Here is a 19372-nt window from a genome sequence, read left to right as displayed (position 1 = left end):
TTTTCAAGGAAGAAGAAAAGGCCTCCCTAATGAAGGTGCTGTGACTAGGCACAATTACCTGTAATTATAATCCCTTCCATCTATAGGGGCAGATAATGATAGGATGTCCAGAGCTCTCCCAACACCAAGTCCAGGCTTTGGACGAAGGAATAAAGTGATGCCTGGGGACTTCTCAGAGCTGGGGCTTATCCAGGAGCCTAGATAAGGCTGGAAGCTGGAAAGGTACCTGGATCCATCAAATCCGAGGCCACCTCCACCTCCTTTCTTTTCAGCATCTTACCCCATCTAGCAGCAATGCCATGAGTCCAAAAGGGCACACACAACATTTTCCAACAACAAAAATGTCTTTATTCATTTTTTTCCATACAACTCCTTTCAAAGATACTTCTCACCTCTCACCAAGAGGACCACCTCCAACCTAGCCAGCAAGACGTCCCCCCCACACTCGCCACTTTGGCAGAACAACAAACAGCATAGGGCTGAGGAGGGAATGTCTGTTGGTGAAATCTACTCTGGGCCCCACCTTCAAGGATTGGCAGGTGGGAAAGGATGGGGCCCACAGCTCCCTACTGGCTGCGACGTCGTTTCTTCCTCCTGCCAGTGACAAAGCTATCACGCCTTCTCTTACGAGGCTGTGAGGCGCGAACCGCTCCCAGGGCCAGAGGTTTCTCCCCAGGTGCCCCAAGGTCAGCCCCCAAGAAAGGCTTCTTTTCAGCCGGGGCTGGACCTCCAACTACAGCTTGCTTCCCAGACTTGGCAACTGGATTTGGAGGCTGGCTAAGGCCTCTCGCCTCAGGAGTGGGGGAGGGGGGTGCTCTCTGGCCCCTCCGGCCCCCTGAGAGCAGGCCTGAGGCAGAGCCATGACCCCTCCTTGGCGAGAGGCTAAGTTTAGAGGCCAAGAGGTAGACAAAGTTGGAGAGTTCTTCATCCTCCTCCTCTCCTTTGGCCCCATCTGCTGAACTGCCTGTTCCACTGACAGGAGGGGCTTCTCTCACAACTAAGGCATCCCTGGTTCCTCTTCTAGGGGAAGTGCTTCTAAGACCCTGGAGAGGAGGTGTTGATTTGGGGGTTCTGTGTGCATAAGACTCTCGACTGGCTGGTAAGGAAGCAAGGTCTTTAGGCTCAGACAAATCAGTATCCTCCCTGGCCTCTCCCTGGGGGTCATAAGGATGAAAACCTAGTGGGCAGGTATCTTCAGCAGCCCCAAGCTGGAGGCCACAGGCATCTCTAACACTGAGTGTGTTGCCACATTTGGTGGCTTCCACCAGAGGAGAAATGGAACTGTCTCTACCCCCTGCCTCTGGGCTGGCCTCGGGGAAGGAGGAGGTGCCCTGGGGCCCCAGGATAAGGATGTTGCCTTGACCTGCAGGCAGGGGAGCTTCTTTGGAAGCCCCCCGTGTGGAGGCATCAATCCTGCTTTCCAGCAATGGGGGGCAAACCCCAGCCCACAGATCACTGGGATCCCGAATGGTCTCAGGGCTCTGTCCTCTGTTTAATTTAGGCTGCGAGGCCGAGCTGTTGGCCCTCAGAGGTCCCGACAAGCTGCAGTAGTTTGTCTTTTCTAAAGCCAATGTGGCATCTGTGCTCCCACAGGGAACCGCACTGCTCCCCATGCCCTCCAGTGCTGTGGTTTCTCCGGGACCCAGAGAAATGCTGCTTCTGGTGCCCGATGCCTGGCAGCCCCGCTGGTGCTCAGTTACACACTCCCCATCATGGAAGCTCTCTATGACCTCCTCAATTTGTAAGGGCAACTCCAGGCCCACAGTGTCTATTACATTGCTCAGCCAAAGCCCTGGACTGAGAGAGGCCCCAGCCCCATCCCTGTCCCCAGCTGCTCTAGGGGAAGGGTCCTGATCATAACTCTGAACCGTGGGAGGACCTCTGTCATCTCCCCACATGGCCCCTGGAGAGCCTTCCTGGGGCACTGCCAATGGTTCCTCCTGAGGAGCCGCTCCAAGGTTCCCTATCTGTTGTCCTGTCTGCATCCCCAGGGCCTGCTTCCCCAACCCCTGTCCTTGCAGAGGAGTCAGCTCTGAAAGGCCAACATCCAAATGGGGAACTATCTCGAGCTGCGGGCCTTCCTGCCAGCAGAGGGGCAGAGCTTCAGAAGCCCTGTCAGCCACCAGAGAGCGCCCAGGGGACCCAGCACCTCCCAGGTGGTCATCCACATGAGATGATATCTGGCCTGTAACCTTCCCAGACCCTCTTCTCTCCATACCCAAGGGCCCGCGAGTTCCCTGTGGAGCTGCAAGTTCTAGCTGCAGGTCCCAGCCACTGGCGGATGGCAGAGGGTTCCCGTCCCTGCACAGCCACCTTGGGCCACCTAGGGCCCGCTCCTGCCCACCAGGCACTTCTCTTGCCTGCTTTCCCGGAGAAGCAGCCTTTCCAAGGCAAATGGTGCCCCCAGCCACCCAAGGCCCAGGGGAGGGCCGAAGCCGCCCACCCCCTTCTTCATCCTCATCAGAAACAGAGGGACTTGAGTCCAGTTGAGCACCACTGCAACTTGGAGGTGCCTCTGCATCCTCCTCTTCCAAGGCCAGGAGTCGCTTCTGGACCAGCTTAGAAGGAGAATAGACAAACACTGTTCTGTATGTGGTTGTGAGAAGAGGTGCCTGGTGGAGTGATAAGGAGATGGCACTTGGGCAGGGCAGGGAACGCAAGCAAGCGTCTTAAGTGACGGTATCACAACCAGATACTGCAGCTCATCTTTTCCACCTTCTTGAGTCTTATTCCCATGCTTTGAGCCCTTACACCACCACCCCCTTTTCCATGGTCCCTTGCCTACTTGTTCTGCACCCAAAGCTCAGTTCTGAAGCCATACCATCGAAGATGGCGTAGGTTTAGATAAAACCACACGAGCTTCTTGCTCTGATATTCTCTACCTCCCGGGTTTACCTGGGCAAGACTGAGTCCTTCTTCTTGCTCCAGCTCCTCAGTTAAGGCCAAGGGATCCCTCTGTTGTTCTGGGGACAGGAGATCTGCCAAAAATTGAGGGTGAATGACGGCCTCCACCTGGGGAACAGAAGGAAAAGTGCTGTGAGTTTGCCAGCAGCCAGGTGACAAGTGCTGTGACAGGAGGTAACCTGTCAACCAAGATGCTCAAGGGAAGCACCACGTTCCCCCACTCCTACCCCCGACCCACTGCCTGGGTGGTTATAAACCACCAGCGACACACATTGATGTATGCACATACATGCACACACACTTCTCAGTATGGAAGAGAATCTAGTTCTTAACTGCCTGGGGCAGAACCTACATCATTGGTTCCCTCGAGTTCCCACCCCAGGATCTGCTACAAAGCAGCTGCGCGGGCCCTGCCCACCTTGGAGACAAAGACCTCCTGAGAACACAGCTCGTCGATGTAGCTCAGGAGACCTGCGTCTGGATACAGCCCTTCCTCCTGCTGTTGCTCTTCTTCCTCTTCCTGTTTTCCATCTGACTCCTCAGTGGCCAAGTGACTCGCCACCAGCTCTTCCATGATGTCAGAGTACTCCTTCACAGCCTCTGCTGGGATCTCCTTGGGTGCCTCAGGGGCCGGAGGCCTCTGGGTTTTGCGCTGCCGCCGGCGGGGGGCCCGGGCCTTGGAGGCAGCCTTCTTGGGAATGTACACTGAGGGGCGAGGTGGGAAGGAGAGGTGGGAAGCGGCACTGAGACCACATATTCTGCCTCCCACACCCATGTGTGAGGGCAGCAACCTAGGTACACGGAAACGGTTCCGGGCTGGATCAGGCCAAACCTGAAACAGTACCAGCCGTGGGAGAATATTTAGGAGCTGGAGGGTCTGAGAGAGACTCTGTATGAGGAATCTTGGAATCCCTGAAGTTCCAAGAAGTCCTTGATCCAGCCCCCACTTCTTGGGCAGATGAGGTATTATGTGCCTCAGTCCCAGTCTCAGAGAGTGGTTGGTTTACCTGGCCCAGATCAATACCTAGTTTGGGACAAAGGGAACCTGAGAACTCAGCCTCCTGTGGACACCCTGTTTGGAACATCAAAAGCCACTCCCTGGAGGGAGACCGGTAGAAGCAAGGGCAATGCCTCCCTGATCCGGGACTGGTTCTGTGCACCTCCCTTTGAGCCTCTGGCTCCCAGCACCTGTTGGAATTGGGTGGCCTTACCTGGCTGCTGGCAAACCTCTGGGGCCAGGGGCCCTGGAGGATCAGGTTTCAGGGGGGCTGCAGGAGGCAGGCCCTGGAGCCCATTCATCAGCTGTGTGTTCTGAATCTGCATCTCTTCCTCGGTCTCAAACTCCATGAACCTGCAGAGGGTGAGGAAGGCCCGGGCAGTGCTGAGAAGACCAATATCCTTTAGAAACCAGAAGAGATCTGCTCACAGATGGCTGGATGACAGTTCCCAGGAAACTTAACAAGGTCAGCTCCTAGTCCCTCCACCTGCAGTCATCACTTACTGAACCATCTAGTGCTTGTAAGCCTCACAGAACAGAACCACAGCTCTCAGTTCTTGTTCATACTCAGTCTCACCCAGCATCACAAAGGGTGTCTAGCAGCCATTAATACAGGCTTGTTGGCTTCAGTCAGGCCTATGCCACAGCCTGGCAAGATCCCACACGTGGGCCCCTCCTCAAGGACCCATCTGCCCCTGCCTACAACCAAAGGAACAGCTGAAATCCTGAAGCAGGGCCTGGGTTGCAATTCAAGGCAGTTCCCACCAGGAGGCAGTGCTGAGATCCCGGAGTCCTGAAGCTGGGACTGGGGCCTGGGGAGGGTAAATCTAGAAGGTCCAGAAGATTTAGGGGAAAGAAAGCTTGGAGGAAAGGGTTTATTTTCCTGAGTTATTTTTTTTAACTAGGAGATTATCATGAAGTAGTGGGGGATATGAGCCAGAAGACCACTCTGGGCACCCAGGACCTTCCCCTCCCTGAGATGCCGGGCTAAACAATTTCTGTGCCATTGTTTCTAGAGGAGTGGTGGCCCTATGGTCTGCATCAGTCGCCACCTGCCACCTGTTCAGAGATAGGAAAGAATCTGCCTTCTAGGGCTTCCCTCATTGCTAGGTCCCTTCAGCGTGGAATTTTTTACGCCAGTGCGGCTCCAGTCCCATCCTAAGAGCTTCAATATCAAAGCTCCTGTCAAGATCTGGAAAAGGGAGAGCCTCCAAAAGGAGATAGGACAGAAAAACCCAAGAGTTAAGGTGGTGGGAGAAGCCACAAGGATCCAGGGGACCCTATCCTAGTGTACACCCCTTGTCCTGCACCCCTTATGGTAATTGCTCACATCCGAGCCTCTCTTACCTGCCCCCATCCCTCAGCCACACAGCCACACACTCCAACCCTCAGGAGGATGTGGATTGGTCAGACTCACTTTTCTGCCATCTCATAGAAGGTCATCCGGTCAAAGTTGCTGGTCCGCTCCCACTCCTGCACAGCCCTTGGCAGTCCCTCCTCCAGGGTCATCGTGGGCCTCCGCCGGGCCAGGGAACGAAGCACTGGGCTAAAACCCCCACAGGGTGAGTCACATTCTACAGGTGTACCCCCCCCCCCAACTTGTTCTGACACCCACCTCAATGCACAACCCCTGCCCCACATCAGATCAAACATGCCCCACAGTCACACCCCACTTCTGATTAGACTTCCAGACCCCCAACCTCCCAGCTATTCATTCACCATACTGGCCTTTCTTCCCACTGAAATGTACAAACCTAACACAAAATCAAACAGATTCTTCTTCCTACCTTCTAAGCTCAACTAGTCTTAATTCTCACAGTGCTATATCCTCAACAAAACAAGAAAGCACTCCTGTTATTTTGGGATTCATTGTAAAGTAGGCTTAACCCTGCTCAAAGGCTCTTGCATTTAAAAAAAAAAAAAAGGCACTCACTATCTGAAATGAATCTCTAATTAAAGGTTGGGTGGTGTTTTGATTTGTTGGTTTTTGTTGGGTGGTGTTTTGATTTGTTGGTTTTTAAGTGGTTTTGTTTTGTTTGTTTGTTTTTGTTTGTTTGCCCCTGGGATACCTTTCACAGTCAAATATCAATACTCTTTAAGCCCTTTGTGATTCAGTTTTGCCCTTCTAACTTCCCAGGAGTCCTCAGTCATTATTGGGCCTAGAATCACCTGGGGAAGATTGTTATAAACATGGATTCTAGTGCCCCAGAATCGCAGTATTGAGCATTTTACCAGCCTCCCTGGTGACAGGCAGAGGGTCTGATCTGAGGTTTACGGGAGACCCTGCTCAGAGCCCCTGGACGTAGAGTGCAGAAATAGGCCAGGAGTTAGAAATTCAGCTTGCCAGCCTCCAAGAGAGAACTCAGAGCTGTCTGGAGAAAGCAGGGAGTCAGTACCAGGATCCACACCGAGGACTTTGGGGAGCCTTTTGATTTACTCACTCCTGAGTCAGGGTCGAAAGGGAGATTCTTTAGCAGTTCAGCCACTGGAGGAACAACATGTATATATTTTTTTAAGTTCAGGAAAATGCAGCATGTGTTAGATGGTGGTTTACGCAAAATGATAGTACAGTGCAGTTAAGAGAGGCAGCGGGTCTGAGTGGGAAGAAGATAAAATTCCCCAGACGCCTAAGGACTTTGCTTAATAAACATAACAGCCCATGACCCTGGGCGCCCTGACCAATCATCCACTCACACAGACATTTTGGCCTTTGTGAGTCCTTTTCCTCTTCTAGATTGCCTTTTTATAATAACAATAGCGATAGCAGCTGCCATTTAATGAGGCATTCTCCACGCCAGGCACTCTGCTGAGCCCTTCACATGACCTCATTTCATCTTCTCAGCAACCCTCTGAGGTAGGTACAATCATCCCCTTTCTAGATGGGAAGAACGAGGGCAACGATACTCAGTGCCCAGGCCCCAGATGACAAATCCAGTGAGTGGTGGGGACTTGACCACTAAGCGAGCTCTACCACCTCCCTATTTCAACCTGAATGCTCCTGAATAAAGCAGGGGCAGTGTGTGTGTGGTGGGGGGAGCACACACAAGCTCCCCTCCCACAGGAACGGGTCCAGGCCCCAAGCTCCTCATCCTGGCCCGTTTGGACGGCTCAACTCCAAGTCAGAAGGCGGTAAAACAGAACCCGAGGGCCCTGGCATTTGGTATCGGAGACCCAAGCTCCAGCCACTGCTCCTCACTGTATGACAGGGAACCTCTCTGAGCTTCAGTTTTCTCATCCATAAATGAGGATTGCCATAAAAATGCTCGCCTGAACTCACAGGGTTGGGAGGATCACTCAGAAGACACTGGAAAGCTTGTTATAATCTGGCAAGTGGGTCAAGAGGCTTATTATCTTTGTTATTGTTACTATTATTTTCGTTCTCATGGCATCTCCATCTCTGTCATGACCTGCTCCCAGGCATTCCTGAATAGCCTAACCTCGTTTGTCCATCCCCAAATCCTCCTATTTAAAAGCCTCTAGCATAATTAATCTCAGGTCTCCCCACTTACATAAGGAAGCAGGAAAGGGCCTCTGCATCAGGGCTTTGGGGTAAGTGCCTCCGTGCCAAGGCTTTGTAGTGCTGCCAGCGTCGGAAGTTCTCATAAACACCCTTGGAGGCATAGGAGAGGTCACCCAGGGAGGGCTGGGATCGGGCGGCTGCAGGACCTCCTTCCTCAGGTGCCCCATGTGGCCCTGGCCAAGCCTTTTCCGGGGGTGCAGTGGGGGCCAGTTGGGCAGCCGGCGGTGGAGCCTGAGCAGGAAGACCTGGGAGGCCCTCCGGGGTCACCCCAACAGCCTGAGCGGGCAGAAGGGTCTTCACGTTAGAGGCTGTCAGGAATCCAGGGGCAGGACCCTCGGGGCCCCCGCAGGGAGCGCCGGAGGCAATCCAATTGAGGGCCGTCTGAGTGAGGATAAAGTTCTGAGTTTGAGAGGACTCAGCTGGCCCCGCTTCCGTCTTGACTTTGACGATGACCTTGCCAGCTCCAGCTCCAGCTCCACTGGGGCCAGGGCCGCCATCTCCTGTCACCAACAATGGGCTGGGAAAAGCAGAGAGCACCAGAGGGTTGCCTGGAGAAAAGGCTAAAGGTGCGGGGGCCCGCGAGGGCAGCCCCCAGGGTGGCTGGGCAGGTGGGCCGGGGGCAGACTGGGGGAAGGGAAGTGCAGCGAAGGGAGCCAGGGCAGCTCCAGGTTTCACGGTTATGTCTGGTCCTGCCAGTGGAGCCGCTGTGGAGACAAAGGAAAAGGAGGAATGGAGGGGGAGAAAAACGAGCCAGAACTTAGGGCATCTGAGTTCCACTCTAGTCCCTGAAGAATCAGAGCACTGATTCTCAACAGGTGAGGCAGGGGATACAAAGGGGGAACTTGGATAGTTTGCAAATGTCCCCCAAGTGTTTTAGATGTCCCTGCCTCCCTGCTGAGAATGACCGCACTAGAGAAGCTGCAGTGGCCCTTGGACCCACACACACGCTCACACCCCCTGACACATGCCACCCAGCATAACGGGTACATCTTTTATTCCCATCCATTCCATTCTCAAACCATCTGAACCCTGCTCCCAGCTGCTCTGTGGTCCCTGCCACCACTCACAGAAGCACTGTTCCCAGGAGAGGATGTGTGGGTTAGATGTTTGCTTCCCAGAAATTTTGTTATATAACAGCCAGGAATGACTACAGATAAGGACCAGGAAATGGGTAAGGGGAGGGCGGCTTGGGGACGGAGGTTTCCAGAGCTTTAAGTCGCTGCTGCACAAGTTAAAATTTTATCTGTGGTCCTTCTGCTTGGCGCTTCTCATGTCAGAAATTTAGGGTCCACTTTTGAACAAGGCACAGACAGTTAAGTCTGGAACACAGTTCCTACTGAGAGCAGGGGTGCTGTGGACTCCAGTCAAAGAGACAAGGATAAATACATAAAACGTGTACTTAATTAGTCAGGACATGTCTCCTAGAACTTTGCATAATAATAGTAGATCGTCTGCCTAATTTCATGCTACCCTCCTCCCCCCTAATAAAGAATATTCCACTGGCAAGCTAACAACACTCAGCTTCCACTTCTTGACATGAAGGAGGTGTGAAATAGGAGTAACTCTTCACCTCCACCACAGAGCAGGGGGCCAGGAATATTCCTACAAGTACGGAACACAAAGAAGTGGGTCTGATGGCATGAGTTCCACAAAAGGTAGAAAAACAGCATCTCAGGGAAGCCCCAGTCCTCATCCCTGCTGGAGTGACCCAGTTCCCCTGGTCTGGAGGAACCAAGGAAAACTGCTCCCTGAACTAAAAGAGAAGCCATCTCGGGCTGGAAGGAGCCAGGAGGCTCTGAGCAGAGGCAATTAAAGCACCTTCTCGCCTAGCCTCCGGGAGGACATTTCTTTAGACTTGGCCACAGAGGACCCCCCCCACCGAACAGTTTTCCAGCTAAGGCTTCCACTCCCCTGCACCCCGCAATAAGATCAAGAGTGACCCCAGCTCAGTTCTCTCAGGGCAAAATTCAAGAGCAGGCTCCAACTGCCTAAAGACACCAGAATGTGGGCCTTCCCTTTGAAACCGACTGTGTCCCTCCTACCACACAGACCCCTGCCCAGGCCACACAAGCACACACTAAAGGGGTCCCTCTTCCAGAGAAGTAAGTGGCTAACTGCCATCCCTTCTATATCTACTCAGCATCTTCCTCTGAGGCGCTTTGATCTGCCACCCAGGGGGCCCTCTTCCTCCCTCACCCCCCAGCCTTCATGGCTGAGTCTCCCTCCCCAGCCTCCCTATGTGGGATCCCTCTGGGGTTGGGGGGTGGCTAGTGCTCTCACATCCCTCTAGGTCAGCCCAGAGAGCTCGTCCCCAGTTAAAGTGTCAAATTGTGAATCTCCAAGGAGTGAGCAGGTGGCAGGGATTCCCCCCCACACACACCTGCAACTCACCTCCATCTGAAGCCATCGTTTCAGGTTTGGGCACTAACTGTGGATGTCTGGAAGCCTCCAGAATGAGACAGTCAGGTCCAGCCCCCAGAAGGTAACCTGGCTCCAGTAGATATGCAGGGATCCAAGAAGGAGGAGGTAAAGATGAGATCAAAACAGAACTAGAATCTAGAACTCAAGGCATTCTGCAGTGGGGGAGGGGAGGGGGCGATGTAGGGTGGGGGTAGGGAGATATTCCACGAAAGACCTTGGTAAGTACGCAGTAACCAGGAATCCCCTCCAAACCAGAGTATGGCAACACAGTTGTACACCTTTTTAGGGCAACTTGCAAATTCTTCCCCAGATTCCCAACCACATATTTCGCACCTGGGTTCCCTATACAATTCTTTACCAATATATCTAGTTTTGTGCCTTTCACTCCCATCCAGTTCTGTACCTGACTTCCTATTAATAGCAGGTTGTGGCAAACCCTTGACTTAATTCAATGTTGGCTGTATTTTCTGAACCAAATTCAGAGCACACAGTCTATGTACTTAAGGATCCAGGGAACAGAATGTTTGAAATCAGGTTTGTCTTAGAAGTCTGTGTATGCACATCATTTCCTTGCAAAGCTGTCCTAAAGTTCCCAAGTCATTTACTATCATCACCTCTGCAGTCCACAGAAGCCTCAGCCTTACCTTTGGCTGAAAAGCCCCACTCTATCCAAAACTGCCATTCAGCCTAAAATTTCAAGACCAAAAAGTCCCTTTTGTTCGTTAAATTATTTTCATTGTTTTAAATTTTTGCTAAATAGTTTTCGTTTTTAAAATAGGTTAACACATCAGCGTGGTTCAAGTCAAACTGTGCAAAATGGGATATATAGCAAGTCTCCCTCCACTCCTTACCTCTGGAACCGAGTTCTTTAACCCTGAGGAAATTGCAGAGGTTTTTTCATTCAACTACAAGTAAATAAAAACTATATTCTAAAAAAAAAAAATTTTTTTTTCAGGTTATTCTGGTTGTAAAGTTAATATACATTACAGTGTTTTTGTCGGTATAAATAATACAGCAACGATCACATTTGTAATGATATCTAGGTTCCAATTTTCATTTCTTTAAACTAGAGGCGTATACGGATAATTTGTACGTTCTTTTAAAAGTCTAAATACTCCTAGGAGGTGCATCTTATTATGCTATTATTAGCTACTCACCACTATAAGAAAGAGCGTTGAATTTGTGGTAGAGACCTGAGTTTGAATCTTGGTTCGACCATTAAAACATACTTCACCAGTTTCATAAAATAACTTCACGCTCTCTGCGCGGGACATAATATTCAATACCCATCATGCACTCTTTACCGCCAATATTTTGAAATAGGGCGAGGGAACCGGATGTAAAAGAGGGGAGGGAAGAAAACTTTCTTCTTTCTTCCCTAAGGTAAAAGGGGCTCTGGACCCTGGAGCCTTTGTTCCTCCAAGTACTAGAAACCCACTGCCTCTGAAATGGGTGTGCATCTTGGGATAAAGACAGGATTCTATTCGTTAATGTTCAGTCTATACCCATCCCTACCCCCCTCCAACGCATAGCAGTGCCTGGCACACAGTGGGCACATTCCACTTGTCTTACGACCCCTGCGAGGTTGCGACTGGGTTGCAACAGGCCAAGTCCTGCGCTAGTGCGCGCCCTTACGGCCAGGGGGAGAAAGGCCTAAACTGGACTACATTTCCCGGCGTGCTTCTAGAGCGAGGCTTCCGGCTGTACAGAAAGGAAGTTGACAAACACGTGAGGACCCCAGTTAGAGGCAGCTGCGCACGGAATTGGAACCTTTGGCAGCCGCGTGGTAATGTTTCTCCAGTATTACCTCAACGATCAGGGAGAACGGGTCTATACCCTGAAGGTGAGAAGAAGAAACAGGTTGTAAAAGAGTATGGCGAGAAATGTAGTTGGGAGGAGCGGTCGAGACAAGCCAGTGAGTTGCCTGGCTGGCCGCGGGGAACTGGAAAGCCGGGAGCCAGGCGTGGTAGAAGCAGGAGTGTATGACTGCTTGATCTGACCGTCGCGTCTCCTGTCTTCCTGTTCACCTTTTTGGCGCGGCCCCTTCCCCATACCCCCTCCATCTCCCTTTTGACCCCAGTGATTGGGTTTTCCCACCGCTCCAGTCCTTAGATTATGTTCTCTTTTTCCTTCTCGAGCAGAAACTCGACCCTATGGGACAACAGACCTGCTCGGCCCATCCTGCTCGGTTCTCCCCAGACGACAAATACTCTAGACATCGAATCACCATCAAGAAACGCTTCAAGGTGCTCATGACCCAGCAACCGCGCCCTGTCCTCTGAGGATCTCTTAAAAGTTCGTGTCTCTTCTGCTGCCTGCTAGCCCTCGAGAGACTCTGAAATCAAGCTCTTCAGTCTGTGAGCCTTGGAGCCTTCTTACGGCCCTTGCTCTTTGGAATCCGGTCTCATCATTGCCCTTGATCATGTTTGTGTGAAGATACCATCCCGTTTTAAGGGGAAGAAGTTTGAATTTTCATATTTTGAATCACTGCCAGGTTATTAAAATGATTTGAAAGAGCTCTTATCTTGTATGTTGTGGGAAGAAAGGAGTGGTTTAAAAACAAAAACGAGGAAGATGAGAGGGAAGAGTACCCCAGGGGTATGAGACCTCTTGGAAGGAAAACGTGATTACTGTAGCAGGAGTAGTGCTGTGAGTCATAGGAGAGTGCTGGGGAAGGGGAAGAGAGGTTGAGAAGGACTCTTCTGCAGCTGTCAGCATTCACTGAAGAATACCCCTCTGGTCACTTAAGTAATTTCTTGCCCCTTGATATGACATTGGACTCAAAATGGAAGAGTTGCTTGAAAAGTAATAGCAGCTGTATTGTAGAGGGGAGGCATTGAACTGAAAGCCAGGAGACCAGGATTCTCTCCTCTTTGTGTAACTTTGAGAAAGTAAACTTGTTTAGTTCCATTTTTTTAAATCATTTCTAAGTTCTCTTCCAACTCCAAAATTAATAGGATTCATTGGTGGATCTTAATATATCTAAGTTTTGTCCACAGTGTCCAACCATTGTAAATGAGAATGCCTTTATTGGGGGAGGGTATAACTCAAGTGGTAGAGTGCATGCTTAGTATGCATGAGGTTCTGGGTTCAGTCCCCAGTACTTCCTCTAAGAATAAATAAATAAGTAAACCTAATTATCTCCCCTCTAACAACAACAACAACAACAAAAAAAAGAGAATGCCTTTATATATATTTACTGCCCCTCTGGAAATCTTCCCCAGCTTTTAGTCCTCTCTATCAAGGAGTTCTCTTCTTACATTCACCTAACTTTGTTTTCTCTGGTAGCTAGCTGCTATGCGGAACTCTACGTGGGTCTTAATTTAGAAGATGAGATAGAGATTCAAACGGATTTTTGTTGTTTTTCAGGCAGCTCTTAGGATTTTTTTGTTTTTTAGTCCTGGAAGATTTTTTTTTTAAGGACCTGCGCTTTTATCATGGGGCAACTTTAAATTTTCGACCCAATTACTTCAGATTAGAGAGATGTTGAGGCAAAATATTGTATATAGGCATTCAAGAAATGCTAGGTTGCTTCTCCCTCTCCTTATCAAGTAAATCAACTCATTTCCCAATCTTCTTATTTGTAGCTTTTGACATTGAAATTTTTTTGTATGTATTTTTTTTATTGAAGTATAGTCAGTTTACAATGTTTGACATTGATTTTGAACATTCGGTTAGTGCTATTGATTTTAAAATTGCTTTGTGGAGACTATATTCCAATTACAATCTTCTTTTTCTACTACATCAAGGTTCTAGACTCTAGAAGCAAATGTAACAAATCAGCACAAATTTGATTTATCAAGACTGGCTTGGAAAGGGGTAAATATGTTTCACTTAGACTCTGATGTCTGTCCATCCCAGCAGAAAAGTTCAGGATAGCTGTTGACTACTGATAAGAAAAAGAATCTCTATACTTGGGTCATAGTTAATAGAAGACAGATGATTTTCAAATCAATTTCTTAAATTTATGGGAATGGGAAATAAGATACTTATTTCCTGTCAATTTTTTATTTCTTAGCCTATTTACTTACAGGGTTCTTCACATTGGAGCTGAGGGATTTTAAAGAATTGTCCTATCTTATTAGGGGATAATGATTGAAGAAGTGTTATAAATTCTGCAAATGCCTAGAAAAAGGATTTGCTTTGGAAGTTTTTTAAGCACCAAACTCAATAAAGGAATTCTACCATTTTTAAAAAGATGTTGACTGCTATTCTGTCTTTGTAAGTTTCCCCAACCCCCCAAAATAAAAGGATTAGCATTGTTCCATGCTACCTATTGTGTAGACTGAAATGAGAAGACTTAGTTTGGAAATAGCCCTAGAAGACTTTCCTTAAGAGATCTGGGTATTAACATCTGAGATGTGCTCAGAAATGGGGGAAGAGTCTTAAGTATAGTATAAAGTGAATGAAAATACACTGTGGTTTGAAATAAAATTCGACGTTGGAGAAATACAGGATGTCTTTATAAAAGGAAAGTATGTAAGATTTGAATGGCCTGCCTGAAGAGAAAACTGATTCCTCGGAAGTAAATTTCTTGCTTCCTCAAGTAAGAAAGCTGTCAGCCTGAATCAACAGTCACAGCTCTGAGATGTACATTTTAAGTAGAAATTTATTTCTCACTTTGTTACCTGGATCTCTTTAACCAGACTTTGGACTTTAAGTGTCATTTGATAAAAGGGAATTTCCTGGTTCAGGTCTTAGAGTTGTGATCTATTGCTAAGGATGATCTTAAGCATTTCCACTTATGCTGAGCAAGGACCAGAGCAAAGCCAGGGCCCAGATTGTTGAATTCAAATGTCTTGATCAAAGCTCTAGGAAATAACTTTTAAGCAAAACACTGATGAGTCAAAATTTATTAAACACCTCTATTCATGCATTAAATAAACATGCTAAGAAAAATATTCTGGTGGCAGTAGTAGCGAAAACACTGGGAGTGGAGTCAAGAGGAAGTATTTCAGTATCTTTTCCAGGTCTAAAATTAGGCGGTTTCTTTAATGGAAATTTCAGTCTGATTAAAAAGTGAACACAGTATTTTTTCCCCCGATTTTAAAGTGTACAAAGTGATTCGATAGGTGTGTACATTGTGAAAGACAGCATTTTTTTTTCAAAGGGCAGGAAAAAGAAAAACAGTTGGCACAAAGTGTGTATAAATTTGAGCATACAATGGTTTAGAATAGGCCACTACTTAAAAACTCCAATGAGGCTCACACCTAGATAAACGGTACTGATTTTTAAAGAAATTATGAATGCTACTTCGAGGGACGCTCTTATTAAAGAGAGATGGCCTTTGAGGTTCTGAGGGCATGAGGCATCGCCTGCTCCCTGAGATACCTCCACTTCCAGAGTGAGTTTGCAACACAGCAGGACCAAGAGGAAAAGGATGTGCTTTCCCAGGTGCATGCAACTCAGGCCCTCACACCCAACTACAGTTCCCGTCGTGCTCCGGGCTTCCCACTTTAGGCCCCGCCCCTCGAGGCAAGTCCAGCTGCAACTAGAGCGAGCGCATGCGCGCAGCCTTCGCCACCGCCTCGCGGGCTGCAGAGACTGGGCGGGGCTTTCGGGCGCTCGCGGGACGGTGCCGCCCTCAGACCGCTCCCCTAAGCTTCTCTTCGGACCGTTAACCTCGAATGAGGAAAGAGCAGGGAGGAAAGGGAGGGGCTGCGGCGGTGCGGGCAGAGCCCGCCGGGCCCGGGGCCGGGGGCGGCGAGGTCACGTAGCTGTCGCTCTAGCGTCTGGCCGGGGAGGGGGCGCCCTCCCCGGCAGCAGCCCGAGCCCTCCTGCGCGCGTTGCGGCTCGGAAACAGTTACCGGCTGGTAAACAACAGCTGCGCGCGCATCCTCATCAGCTGGCGCCGGCATCCCGCACCTGCGACCGCCTCCTACCCTCATCCTCGCCGCTCCCTCCTGCTCAGCCGGAGCCAGCCTGCGAGGCCGGCTCCTCTTCTCTTAGGACCTGAAGGAAGAGCAGCAAGGCGCTGACCTTGCGCCCGGGCCCTGGTAGGGGAGAAAGCGCCTCCGGCAAAGGGGTGGCCCGTCCTGTCAAACGCAGAAGAAACCCGGCGAGCCGACCGGGGACTTGATGGACTAGCAGCGACCTGCCACGACCCAGAACTGCAGTCCGAGGAGTCTCATCCACTAGCCGCCTCCTCCCAGATCCCAGGGACCCTTCTGCCAGAAGAGCAGGCGGACCACCCCCGCAGACCTCTCGGAGGCAGGAATCCGCTCTGCCCCTGCAGCCTCCTCTGCTCACCCTTCTCTCATTCTCATCCACCCGTAGTGTGCGATATTTTCCCCGTTATGCGTGCGCACCTCTCCCTCCAAACCCCAGTGGATTATCGGCCTCAGAAACATCGGGTGGCTCTACACACACCTCCTCCCAGCCAGACCTGTGGGGTATTCACCTGATACACAACAGGTGGCCGGGTGTACACCGTTTCGCAATCTAATCTATGCTGTTTTCGCTTGCTAAGTGTGGGCCTGTGCGCACTTTGCTCAACTAGCTGTGGGACATTGACGGATAAAGACTAACTACCTCGACCGAAAGCTCAGGGTCGAGGGCAGCAAGGCTTCGTCACCTGCTTCTCTGAGACCATGACACAGAGCCCGCAGCCCTGGACCAGGGCAGATGACTAGATATCTCTTAATTCTGAAGGAACGAAGTTACACGAGATTGGCATCCTTTTGACTTTTTTTTTTTCCTTAAATATTTTTCAGCTATTGGTAGCACACTTTCTAGGACAGCCCCCTTCAATTCTGAGTAGAAGGATTCTGATTTGGGGCTTTTTTGGGTGGTGTAAATCAAGGTAATTGACGGGGTTTTTTTTTTTTTAAGTTATCTTTTCTGTTTTTGCAGTCAGAAGTAGCCAGCGTAGGAGGAAGGGTTTTGCGGGGGGGGGGTGTCCTTTTTTTTTTTTTTTTTTTTTGCCCTTATAAAGGAAAAATGCATCCTCCAGAAACCACCACCAAGATGGCTTCAGTTCGGTTCATGGTGACACCAACGAAGATCGATGACATTCCAGGTTTGTCAGACACCAGCCCGGACCTCAGCTCTCGATCCAGTTCCCGAGTAAGATTTAGCTCCCGGGAAAGTGTGCCTGAAACAAGTCGTAGTGAGCCTATGAGTGAGATGTCTGGAGCCACCACTTCACTGGCAACCGTTGCACTGGATCCAGCCAGTGACCGGACTTCTAACCCCCAGGATGTTACTGAGGGTAAGTAGAAATGTAGATAACAGAATATTGCCATTACTGGCTTATTTGTCCAGGATGACTTTACACTGTGAGATCATTTTTCCATTACAGAATAATCATCAGGAACCAAGGTACTTCTTTTTCAGAGACTTAGGAACCTTTTGGAATAATGGTTAGTTAGCTCAGTGGCTCTCTGCAATAGTAATTTGACGTGTGGGAAGGTATATGGCAAGAAGGCAAGTAGATGTGCATTTGGCGTCCTCATTTTGGCCTCCTTAGAATTCCAGTGGGTATTTTGGTTATGGATGAGTATCAAAGGATTTAATAATTCTTCAGCACAGGGAATCCTAAATTGTAAAATTTAGTGGAGCGCTAGCTTTGGGGCTGTAACTATTACAGTTTGCTTTTTAAGGCCAATTATGAGTAGTTATTGATCATATCTTAGTTACTGGCTTTTTTGTAAAGACTTAAGATACTGTATCACAAAATTCTTTTTTTAAATGTATATTTTACAGAGACACTGGTTCAAGTAGCTAAACTTACTCGGGGGGAGGCTGGGTGGATCTGAGTGGGCTATCCTGTGGAATGGAGAATTCTAAAGAGGCTTTTAGGGCCTGGTTCCCGCATAATTTTTTCACTTCGAACTTTAGATGGAATGTACTGAGTACTGAGTGTTTGTTGTCAGGAAATAGCACGCAATCCATTTCTGACTTATACTGACCACTGCAGACCTTAGCTTCCTGAACCAATCTGTGTCAGCTGGCTTGAAGGTTCTCATTGGATTTAGTAATAAAGAGGTGATGGAAGAGAGAGGTGAGATAAAACCGAGAGGTCATGACATTTCTCGGACTCTGAAGTAGAAAAGCTTGAGAAATGCCGTACTGCTTTATATATTTAGTTTTATGCTGTGTTCTAACTAATGTAGATCTGTTTGGCAGTGAAAACTTAAGAATCTTAAAGGCTCTTAAAGTGATATTCTGCACAAATTTGAAAACCCTAGCTTCAACCACTGACTTGCCCTTTTCCGGTGTCGTAAAATATTGTTCCTTCTAACCTAAAGGGTGCAGGAAACCAGAATGATTTTGGTTCCTTATTTCTGTTGTGTTTTTCAATGTCTGAAAACAAGGTAGATTTGGTCAAGTTTCTGGTCCTAGAATTCACTTATCCTTGACTAATCTACTTAACTATTTTCAACTTCTTAACAGACTTTGCACTATGTACCATGGTGTTAAAGTTAAATTGTGGAATAAAAAATAATTTATCATTTCCTCTTTCTCCAAATTAATTATAAATTGTAGTTTTAGTTCTTATCCATTATAATGTATTTAGGTTGTAAAAATACCAGGTAAAGACTATAACCGGGTTAATTTTTTTAATGTTGTAATTGTGTCCTTAGGTAATTTATAGTTAAGTGTTGTTAGGTTTGTGACTTACATATTAAGGAATTGTATTTGTATTCTGTCTTTAAAAGTGGATTTATTTCAGTCCTGGATTAGCCTTGCAGAACTGGAGCCTTGACCAGGCTGCTGTTCTTATCTATAACCATTCTTTGCAGTCTAGAGTGGTATCGTTTTACACCATAGGGGTAAAACTGGGGAAATGTCTAGGTGAAACCTATCTTGTTTAGGTGGGTACAGAAGTCAAAGCTTGGCTCTCTAACACATTCCTTAATATTTAAATACTCTCTGGTTCTAGGTGAAAGGGAAATTAATAGTCCAGCCATTAGATCGCACTTCTCCCTAGAGTATTCTTGGGTAATGAGTTTTCTACTTTCCCAATGACCTACTTTTTCTCTTCCTATCTTTTAAAAAAATTCTTAGGATGACAATCATCCCATGGTATATTTTCTCCACCATCAGAAGGAACTGATTAGAAATCTAATTATTTCACCTGTGGCCTTGTAATATGCACATGCCCTTATTAAACTTAGATGTAGATCTTCAAAGGATGCTGTTGTCAAGAAAATCAAGGACATATGTTAATCTACATTTGTCTCTGGGCTGGATTTAGTGTAGGAAAACAACTGCTTCCTTTTCTACAGTTGACTCTCTCCTTAAGCTCGTAGTGTATTTCAGAATTGTGTTTGCTATTTTACCGTACAGAATTCTGTTGACTTTTTTTTTGGCCCTTTCCACATTCCTTCAGTGCTTGCAACATTGGTATGATTCTCCTTTCCCCACAATTCCCATACCTCCCATACCTCTTCCCACCTTAAGTTTCTTATCTTGTCATGTACCTTTTACTTACCTTGCATTGCACAACCGAGGGAGGTGACACATCAAGTTTTAAATACGCATTTCTAACTGTGTTTTAATTTTTTTCTTCTGTTGGCCTTTTGAGT

General features: G+C 48.4%; 3 protein-coding genes across 6 annotated transcripts in view; 2 read left to right on the top strand and 1 right to left on the bottom strand.

The window, feature by feature from the left end:
* Positions 1-434: 434 nt before the first annotated feature.
* On the bottom strand, positions 435-9828 carry NUTM1 (NUT midline carcinoma family member 1). Its single transcript, XM_032482879.1, has 7 exons — positions 9813-9828; positions 7411-8281; positions 5319-5447; positions 4116-4255; positions 3323-3609; positions 2896-3012; positions 435-2558 (listed from the first exon to the last, which is right to left on the bottom strand). Exons 1-7 carry the CDS (start codon positions 9826-9828, stop codon positions 567-569), a joined length of 3552 nt encoding a protein of 1183 aa, XP_032338770.1. The 3' UTR covers positions 435-566.
* Positions 9829-11524: 1696 nt separating this feature from the next.
* On the top strand, positions 11525-14039 carry NOP10 (NOP10 ribonucleoprotein). Its single transcript, XM_006194844.3, has 2 exons — positions 11525-11685; positions 11984-14039. The coding sequence occupies exons 1-2, from the start codon at positions 11632-11634 to the stop codon at positions 12122-12124; spliced, it is 195 nt and encodes a 64-aa protein (XP_006194906.1). The 5' UTR covers positions 11525-11631; the 3' UTR covers positions 12125-14039.
* A 1531-nt stretch (positions 14040-15570) lies between these two features.
* SLC12A6 (solute carrier family 12 member 6) overlaps positions 15571-19372 on the top strand; it is an 83290-nt gene continuing 79488 nt past the window's right edge. For 2 of the 4 annotated variants that reach the window (XM_006194839.3, XM_032481583.1), the window contains exon 1: positions 15571-17052. In XM_006194839.3, the coding sequence (XP_006194901.1) occupies positions 16782-17052 (271 nt within the window). In that variant the 5' untranslated portion in view covers positions 15571-16781. The remainder of the gene's footprint in view (positions 17053-19372) is intronic. The other 2 variants (XM_014567850.2, XM_006194838.3) reach the window with 2 other exon arrangements.

The sequence above is a fragment of the Camelus ferus genome, chromosome 6 (assembly GCF_009834535.1).
Source record: "Camelus ferus isolate YT-003-E chromosome 6, BCGSAC_Cfer_1.0, whole genome shotgun sequence".
NCBI classification, from domain to species: Eukaryota; Metazoa; Chordata; class Mammalia; order Artiodactyla; family Camelidae; genus Camelus; species Camelus ferus.
Note: the sequence above shows the minus strand (reverse complement) of the source record. Positions and strands in the feature narration are given on the sequence as shown.